The sequence below is a fragment of the Aptenodytes forsteri genome, unplaced genomic scaffold, assembly GCF_000699145.1.
Source record: "Aptenodytes forsteri isolate BGI_AS27 unplaced genomic scaffold, ASM69914v1 Scaffold15, whole genome shotgun sequence".
Lineage (NCBI taxonomy): Eukaryota > Metazoa > Chordata > Aves > Sphenisciformes > Spheniscidae > Aptenodytes > Aptenodytes forsteri.
The window spans coordinates 17,767,874-17,777,730 of NW_008795129.1; the positions used below are offsets into that span (position 1 = coordinate 17,767,874).

Here is a 9,857-nt window from a genome sequence, read left to right on the forward strand (position 1 = left end):
CGGGAGCAGGCAGCTGCCCGCCGAGCTGCTCTCCCAGCAGTGGGCTGTGGGCATGAGCCTGCTGATGGCCCTGGTGGTGCTGCTCATCGTGGCCGGTAACGTGCTGGTGATCGCGGCCATCGGGCGCACGCAGCGGCTGCAGACCCTCACCAACCTCTTCATCACCTCGCTGGCCTGCGCGGACCTGGTGATGGGGCTGCTGGTGGTGCCCTTCGGGGCCACGCTGGTGGTGCGGGGCACCTGGGTCTGGGGATCCTTCCTCTGCGAGTGCTGGACCTCCCTGGACGTGCTCTGCGTGACGGCCAGCATCGAGACCTTGTGCGTCATCGCCATTGACCGCTACCTGGCCATCACCTCGCCTTTCCGCTACCAGAGCCTCATGACCAAGGGTCGGGCCAAGGGCATCATCTGCACCGTCTGGGCCATCTCTGCCCTGGTCTCCTTCTTGCCCATCATGATGCATTGGTGGCGGGACGAGGACCCCCAGGCATTGGAGTGCTACCAGGACCCAGGCTGCTGCGACTTTGTCACCAACAGGGCTTACGCCATTGCCTCGTCCATCATTTCTTTCTACATCCCCCTCCTCATCATGATCTTTGTGTACCTCCGGGTGTACAGAGAGGCCAAGGAGCAGATCAGGAAGATCGATAGGTGCGAGGGCCGGTTCTATGGCAGCCACGAGCAGCCGCAGCCCCCCCCACCCCCTCACCACCAGCCCATCCTCGGCAACGGCCGAGCCAGCAAGCGGAAGACGTCCCGCATCATGGCCATGAAGGAGCAGAAAGCCCTCAAGACTTTGGGCATCATTATGGGGGTGTTCACCCTCTGCTGGCTCCCTTTCTTCCTGGTGAACATTGTCAACGTCTTCAACAGGGACCTGGTGCCGGACTGGCTCTTCGTTTTCTTCAACTGGCTGGGCTACGCCAACTCCGCTTTCAACCCCATCATCTACTGCCGCAGCCCTGACTTTCGTAAGGCCTTCAAGAGGCTGCTCTGCTGCCCATGGAAAGCTGACCGGCGGCTGCACGCCAGCGGCGGGGAGCTGGCCCAGCTGCCCGGGGGCTTCATCAGCACCGTGGGCTCCCCTGAGCGCAGCCTGGGAGGGACCTGGTCCGACTGCAACGGGGGCACGCAGGGTGGCAGCGAGTCCAGCCTGGAGGAAAGAAATAGCAAAACGTCCGATTCGGAGTCCAAGGTATAAGGAGGGGGGGCGTGGTGGGCCGCGTTGGACCCGGGGCAGGGGGAAAGGCAGGCAGGGAGACACACAGGAGCAGACAAGTCCCCGGCAGCTGCCTGGTGGTAAGGCTAACGCCAAGCAAACCTGATCCCTGTCTTAGCGGGGAGAGAGCGGGTGTTTACTTAGGAATAAAAGCAGGTGAATTCACGTACGACATACCTCATTCAAAACTACAGCAAACAGGAAACCCACTGACCGGAGAACAAAGAAAATAAACAGCCCGTCCCAAAGATAGCCAGCTTATATTTAGGAGGAGCGCTTTTGGAAGGGGCTGCAGCAGCGCCCTTTGCTCGGGTGAGTTGTCCCAGGACTGTGCTGGTGGTTGAACCTGAGCGTGGAGGTGCTGGTGTTTGGCCGCCAAGTTCGGCTGCAGCCGGGGTCCCAGCTGTCCCCCGCCTCACCTGCGGCTGTCGGACCCCCCGGGTTTCATTCCCTCACGCAGAGCACCAGGTGGTTTTTGGGGAGGCACAGGGTCGGTGCTGCAGGTGCTGCAGGCAGAGAGTACAGACCCACGGGCAAGATGAGTTTTAAGCTCGGAGTAGCTGTGCTCCCCTCTTCCGCAGAGTAGTGATGGAGGAAAAAAAGGAGTAATGAGGAGCACAGGTATATTTTGAAAGGGAAAAAAACCCCAACCCACACTCTTGTGCTTTTTCCCTCTGCATCAGCAGGCAGTGAGTTATTGTGCTTATCTCTTTCGGCCAGACAATAGCAGTCAGGCTGAGAAACTTCTACCTCAAACTGTGCATATTGTACAGGGGAATAAACGGACCGTGTTTATATTAAACAGCGTATTTACATACCACTAATAGTATTTTATGAAAAGGGGGGGGGGGGGGGTGAGGAGCCTTCTGCAGCTTGTTCATTGTATTTACAGATGAACGGGGGGGGGGAAAATATCCCGGCAACAACAAAAATTTACTGCACATTTTTTTTAAAAATGGCGACAAAGCCATTTTTTGCAGTGTTAAGAGTTGTAAAGTTATTTGAAGATGTTACTTGCACACACGTACACACACGCAAATTAAAAATGAAACGGAGGTTTGAATAACACCGACCCTGAACCTGATCTCTGGTTTTGTCTGATTTGTTATAGTTTTATTGAGAGAGTGACTTTTTTTATATTATTTTATGAAGGTACTGTAAATATATCCGTATTTTAAATTAAAATATCTTAAGAGACTTTATTAATTTTTATTTCCAAGTGCCCACGTGAATCTGCTGTTATTTTAGCACTTGTGTGTCATTTCCATTTTCTTCTCTGTGTGTGTTTTATAACATATTTATACTCTGGTGCAATTCACTACTGTGTAAGTAATTGGTCTATGTGCAATAAATACCGTTGCAGCACAAGCAAGTGTGTCTCTATAGGTTTTGAAACAATACCTACCTATAATGGGAAGAACAGCATTTGTTTTTCTCCAAAGATGGCTCAGATTACCAATACAACTCTATCTAATGGCTTTTCCTGACACAGTATTGTAAAAATGTGTTTGAAACCCAATAAGGTTGTGTTCCTGTTGCACCGAGATCTGCTGACTTCCCTTAAAATTAATTGTTGAAGACAAGGTGTTTCCAGTCTGATAATGAATACATTCATTTTCTGTAACTATTCCTTTCTGGAATATATTCTTTTTGTTTTGTTTTGTTAGGAGTACACATCTGGGAGTCAGGAGACCAGAATATTTAAGATTACAAAGGATGCTTAATTTGAAAGCTAAAAATGGTCTCGCGTAGAAAGAAATCTCCTTATGCGGTACACGCCACCCCACAAGTAAGTCCACCTCATGCCGACAGTGGGCCTGATCCTGCCTGAGTGAGGTGGGTGGTGTGTGCTCGGCGGGACCAGGTCCAGGTGCTGAGTGTGGAGCTCGGGGGAGACCCCTGCCCGAAAAACAGCCGGAGGAGGCTCATGCCCTGTAAGGGGAGATGGCAGCTGGGAAGCTGGTCAGAGGAGTCCAGACTTTGGTTCCCTCTTACTGTATAAAAGGAGTTAACCTCTGAGGGAATGGCTGGGACGTTACTGGAGCAGGATTGAACTCTGGGACAGACTTAAACACTGCTGAAATCAGGGGAAATCTGTTCTGTTGTCACTGGGTGAAATAAAACTACCTAGTTTGTAGACCATAAAGCTAATGGTCATGTGCAGTGTGGCTTACTTTGCAGCAGTCTGCTGCCGATAGTCACATACTCCCTGGGGGCCAGATTATGATAACTGCATGTTGTATTGTGGACTGATCCAAGTAAGGAGGTTCTGTGAACAGAAGGGCTGCAGATTTGGGCCCTTGGTCCAAAAGATTGTCATCCTTTATTGCTTTATGAAGGCACGCTGTATCCTTGCGGTTTCATAAAGTTTTTCATTACTGCAATGAATACATGGCAGATAGAGCAACAAAAAGACAGTGCAGCATAAAAGTGAAGCCATTTTTAGCTTTATTAAACTCAGAAGTATAGTCAAATTAGAAATCAGCTCGCAGGAAGAGCACTTCCCAAAGTGAGTTCTTTAGGGTGGTGGCCAATGGGGTCTTTTTGAAACCATTTGTTCATTTTTTTTGTTTTAAAAGTTAAGGCATTTGTCCTTTGCAATCTCTAATGATGTATTTTCAGGGGGAAAAAAAAAAAAGTTATACTTTTTATACATGGACAAAATAAAGGGACCAGGGAAGTAAATAATACTTTTCCATTGATATTACTGGGGTTCGATGTGAGCTGCCCTTAATGGTGTCTCCCTTGATAATAGTGAAATGGGCTCCTTAAGATGCCAGGGTGATGTCAGATCAGGTGCTAAGTGAAGTAGGCTCTGCCACTGAACTATTTTTTTTTTTAAATCTGGTTTTGTCTGTGATTCCAGCAAAGGCAACAGGACCAAAAGGGTGCATGGGACGGCAACATCTGACACTGGCGACTGTGGCGAGGTGTTGGCTGCACATGTCAGGGTCAGGACGGGATGGGGAGGCAGTGCTGCCGTCCTCCTCCTGCACGCTGGGGATCGCAGCGGGTGAGGGCAGGACCAGGTCCCTGCCTGCTAGGTAGGGCAGGGCAGGATCCGGCCCCGGCGCCTGGATGGGAGCTGAAGCGGCTGTTGAGCACTTTGTCGTCAGCAAGGTGCTGGATCCTGGAGAAGAGCAGTGCCTGCCTACTGCATGGGCATTGTGCGGGTGGGACAGTCTGATGGACTTGGGTCTTTGTCTCATAAATCAGTTCACATACTTAATTTTAACCATCCGAACACTCGTGTCCTTAGACTTCAAAAAGTGATTAAAGTTTTGGCTCAACAGGGTCCTTAGGTGAGAAATTTATGGCCAGAACTTGCTTGGCTTCTCCTGCTGAATAGCTGCGCTGGGTCATGCTTCCCCTGGACAAGTGTAATGGCATGAAGAAGGTGAAAGGTAGGATGAGTTTTGCCCATTGGCCTCAGTAGGGCCAGCTGTGTGAGCAAAGTGGTCAGGATTTGCCTGCTGTTGAGTTTTGGCCAGTCGATGACCTGCTGGAAGAGTCTGGCGGCCGGCACATTGAGTCCTTTCGTAGACAGCTAAGATAATCCACCTGGCAGCATGGATGGCGGATAAAAAGACAGTGGCACAGCTACGGTGCGGACAGAGCAGGACATATGGCACACACGTGTGCGAGGAAGGAGAGGCTGCTGGCGAGCAGTCTGCCGTGGATCACGCTCAGAACAGGCTGTTCTCCACAGAGAAGAAGGATACTCTGAAAAGTGTTACGGGGCAGCTGAAATACTCCGGAGGCAATGAGTCAAACACTCACGATGAATATTTTTTTCTGACGAAAACCAGACATGGATTAGCAATTGGAGCTGCAAGTCAGAAAGTATAGGTGGCAGGCATGCAGCTCCACATGTACGTGGGCAGGAAAGTAACAGCAAAGAGCCGCAGGCCTGCAGGAAAGGGAGACACAGGTAAAACAGAAATCCACTCGGAGAAAATTATTTGGTGAGGGTGCCTGAGATTTCCATGTGCAAGACGCCCGATTCTCAAAGGCGCCAGCCGCACTCTAAGCAGTGTTTGCTCAGCACTTCTGAAAAGCAGGCTGCATCTCTCCATGTGCTTAGATGGGAATATATCGTGTGGAAAGCCTGGCTTCAGTTTTCCGTGTGTTCGGAAAGTTGAGGATGTTTCAGACATACAGCAGGCTATCGAAGTGCCTGCAGAAGTACCTCCCCACCGGTGAGAGCTACACAAAAGCAGTCCTGAAAATTCACTGCACTTTCAGACCACGACCTTCGGCATCAACTGTCTGTAGCTCCAAGCAGTAACTGATGAACAAATTAAACTGTGCAAAAAAGGTGGCTTAAAATTGTGATCTGAACCATGCCCACGGCACACGCAGCGTTTGACAGCATCAGCCGTGTGTTTGTGATACAGCACGCACCATTTCTTCTGCAAACGCTGCTTTCCCTTTTGGGTATGCACGTGTTTTCAAGTATAAGGACAACTTCTTTATCAGCTTTTTTTTCCCCTAAACCCTATCTGCAGTTGATATTTTATTAATAACTTTTAAGTGGCTATTTTGCAAACCTTCCTTGTGCTGCAGACTTTCCTAATTTATTGTAATTTCCCGTCCGGTGGAGTGCACTTACTTCCTTTATGTAATATATCAGCTGCAGGGCTGGAAATTGTGCAGCTATGAACTTGAAGAGCAGACTTTCTTGAGGCCAAATGCGGTCAGGCATCATTGCCACTGGGAGCAGAATTTGACCTGATAATCTAATCTTATACGAGAGAGTATCTCCAGAAAAGTATTGTTACCAGCAGTAAATGACCTCTGCTGATGAAGCTGGAGCAATTAGTCCTGTTCAAAGCTGTCAAGAAAATGTTAACTGCTAAACAACAGTTAATGTTGGATAGCTCAAATAATGAGTGTTTTGTTTGCTGGTGTGTGTTATGTGATGTGTTGGGAAATAATTATCCTTTGACTAACAGCCAGCTTTGTACTAATCAGAACGGAGAAGTCATGTTCTGTTTGAAGGATTATACCTAAAAATAGTTCTGTTACTGCCACATCAACGAGTGAAATGAAGCAAATTCACGGAGATGTACACACCTTCTTAACATTTCACTTTTTGTCCTAAAAACTCATTGTTCAGCTGGAACTTTCTGTTTGATCATGTCAAATGCACTAATATGATCTCCTGCAATAGCACTAAGCACACTCCTCCCGAGCAGCATTAACCTATGCACCACTGACTTGCTTTCAGAGCCTGCCAAATTCCCGATCGCCCCAGGAGGAAGTAAGGAGTTTTTATATAAACAACCGCATATAACGTAAGATCAACAATATTTGTGATAATCGTCCCGCGGAAGAAGTTGATACGCTTTTTATGTGAGATGTTTGTATGCTTGCCCATCCACAAGGAGCAGCCGTAGTAACAGCAGGTGCAATTCAGTAACTTCAGGCTGTCAAACTGTGCTCAAAAAAGTGACCAAGATGGGAAAGGGATAAAAAAGGTGATGTTGGCAAGCAAACGCAATGTTGTCATTGCAAATGGCAAAAACCAGGGCATCTTTTGCTAATGCTACAGGTGTTGCCTTTTACTGGGAAAGTCTAACTGGTTTGGATAAGGATGTATCAGGCAGATGCACTATAGAAACGCAGGTTAAGAAGCGTGAGAGGTAAGACATTTTCCATACAGGACCGTGCCAGCAATGGGCTGGCAGCTGAAACATGCCCCAAACATCCCTAAAACTCTTTCTTACTCTTTTGGGATAACAGCAGCAGACTAAAGCACATCTGCGCAGCTTCTCAGCCGATGTAAAGCTGTACAGCTCCCTGGCCATCCATGGCTCCTGGGAAATGCGCCTCCCTCCTGGCATCTCCCCTTCCCCTCTGAGGGGCTCCAGCTTACGCCAAGTTTTGCAGGACCTGGAGCCTTGCCCCAGCCCAGAGCTGTTGTCCTCTCACTTGGTGCCCTAACAGGAGGTGTCCCGTGGCACCCCGGGGGTGGCACCGCTGCGGGGTGGATGTGTGGGTGCTGCAGGGTGTGCCCGCGCTGCCCCGGCTGTGCCAGGCGTGCTGGTGCAAGCTGCCGGCCGCGCCGCTCCCCTGAGTCATCGCTCCGTCCTGCAAACACCAGCGACAGAATTGGGCTCGCCAAGCTGGAAATGGAAGTGGTTCTGTATGTTGTGTAAACTAGTGATCAGCTTCCTGGTTCACAAAAACGGGCAGCTTGGTACGCACGTTTGCTTCGCAAACTGCCATTTTGTCTTCCCACCCGCTCGGCTCCTGGGTTTTTCGTGGCAGCGTTTGCTTGCTCTGTCTTAGTACCCAGCAGCACAAGTTTTTCGGCTGTGCCCCAGCAGCAGTCTGCATCCAGACGTGAACGGTACCAGACGCTGGGCAGTGTCTGGGTTTGGTCATACCCATTCCTTCCAGGCTTGATGCTCAGAGTTATTAATACCAGCAGCACAAAGGTGTGAAAGCACCAAAGAAATAGGAAATGAGTCCTGACCTCCAGGTTCACAACCTGGAGGAGAAAACAGAAGCTTACCCAGACTTTTGCCATTGCTATGGTTAGCAGTGCATCTCAGATGTAATGGTGTGCTTTTCCTTTCTGATCCTGTATAATCCTGTTGTCCTTAATGAGATTAAATGAGGATTTTCTACTAGTTCGGTGCTCCAGCCATTAGCTACTGTTGTGCGTCTCTAGTCAGTGATGTACCTTTGCATGCCTGGCCCAGTGTCTCTCCCAAAGCCATGATACTGAGACTTCTTCCTACCAAAATTATTTTGATAATTGGTCTTAAGCTTGTTGGCACAATGCTTTGAAAGGCAGATTTAAGTGTATACACCAAAGAGGCAATCAGAGCCACTGAAGAGCTCAAAATCTCAGCAGCTGCTGGGTGTATAAATATTTCAGCTACCACATTTTGCAGGGCCAGGCGAGTGCTACAGCCCTCTCAGAGGTTGTCAGCTGCCCTTCCTCAAAGTGGGACTGCAGAATACCCTGCCACTGTAAGGAACAATTGCAGGGACAACACAACAGCTCATGACAAAAGATTTGCCAGGTGGTAAAATTTAAACAGTGGTTTGTGGCCAAAATTTAAAGAGCGCTTGTTAAGAAGAAGGAATTGAGACAAGCCCCTGGCAGGATTTCCTAGCAGGGAAGAGAGAACAACCTTCAGGGTTAAAGTTTCCACCTACAGATGAAAAGCCCCTCGTTGACTGGTCCAGGGAGAGTTACAGATGCTGCTGGCATCCTGTGCAAGCCATGGTGGTGGACAAGTGCTATCCGCCCTGGCCACCCCCAGGGACAGCTCACGGTGCCCGCAGCTGCCCTCCCTCTGTTCCCATTTGGGTATATAACGTGCCCCCCTCTCACCTGCCCGAGCATTGGAGGGGACCCCAGAGGTGTCCTGCAACACAAAGGTGTGTGCCAGCCTGTGTCCCCCCTTGAGGCTTGCTGACCCACCATTGTGCTGCAGAGGGAGGAGCACTTCCTCTTGGACTGGAGCAGGTAAACTGGGAGATGTCCCACAAAGCTCCCATTGTTTAACAGCTTGCCCGCTCGCGGAGCCCGCCTTCAGCGAGGGATGTTTTGTTTGTCTGTTCTTCCCCTAAATACTCGCTTGGGAGCCATCAAATAAAATCTCAATTAGCTCGCTTACGACACGAAGCGCAGTGTGGGATGCATTCCCTGGCAGGCAGCTACCCTTGCTGCAGTACGGCGCTGGAGGTGAAGGGGAGGCAGGAGGGGTGATGGGAGGACCGGTTGCTCACACCCCTCCTCCTGACCGAAGCATCGCTGGTACCCTGGCAGGTTCCCATCACCAGACTAGGACAGCCACAACACCAGTGTGCCCAGGCTGCGCCCAAACTCCCGGATCTGACACAGGAGCATCCAGTCTGCTCACAGATCAGCTCACGTCAAATACTCAGGCTTTTTGGAGCTTTTATGTAATATTTGGTGCAAGGCAGCTGCTGCTGCAGTAATTGCCAGTAACAACAGGTATTGTAACCTCGCTCTAAACCACCTCGAGAGCATCCATGGGAGAGGTTTTGTTCCTGTTTCACTGCCAGGTGGTTCCTAGCTAGCTGGCAATGGGGTGAATGCATGCCGGCGGTTCTCAGCATCAGCCCATCCAAGCCAGAGCTGGTGCTTGCACTCTCCCCTCCATTGCACGTTGCGCTGCCCGGACTGGCTCTGCTGCCTGCACAACTGCGTGGGCAAGGGGCTCCTCTGGCTGAAAACCATCCCTTTCAGAAAGGGTTTGTTTCAGCTGATCCACGTGGGTTGCACAAACATGGGTAATGGCACGAGGGGCATGGGAACGTGCAGAGCAATGGGGCTGAGATCATGTTTTGGTAGCAGCCCTGATTTGGATCCATCGCTGTGATCCCAAACCTCATGTCCGGCAGTGATGCTGCAGAAGCTGAGACCCGGATCAGCACCCTCTGGCCTGTCGTTTTGCCTGACCTGCGCTGCAAAAGTAGAACTCGCCACCTAAACCTTCCCTTTCTTCAGGGGCCGCTCTGAATATTATATTCAGAAGCTTAATGACTAAGCTATTAAACTTCTCATTGCATGTGAAAAGTGAAAAAAAATTTAGTTTTGTACAAATATTTGTGTGATAGAAGAAAAACATGATTTAAGTCTGATTATCCGCTT

General features: G+C 49.8%; 1 protein-coding gene across 1 annotated transcript in view; it reads left to right on the top strand.

Moving 5' to 3' along the window:
* ADRB1 (adrenoceptor beta 1) overlaps nt 1-2,584 on the top strand; it is a 3,439-nt gene extending 855 nt beyond the window's left edge. Inside the window, 3 exon segments of the mRNA XM_009278085.2 lie at nt 10-1,195; nt 2,112-2,237; nt 2,240-2,584. Coding sequence (XP_009276360.2) covers nt 10-1,195; nt 2,112-2,237; nt 2,240-2,281 — 1,354 coding nt within the window. The 3' untranslated portion in view covers nt 2,282-2,584.
* The last annotated feature ends 7,273 nt before the right edge of the window (nt 2,585-9,857 follow it).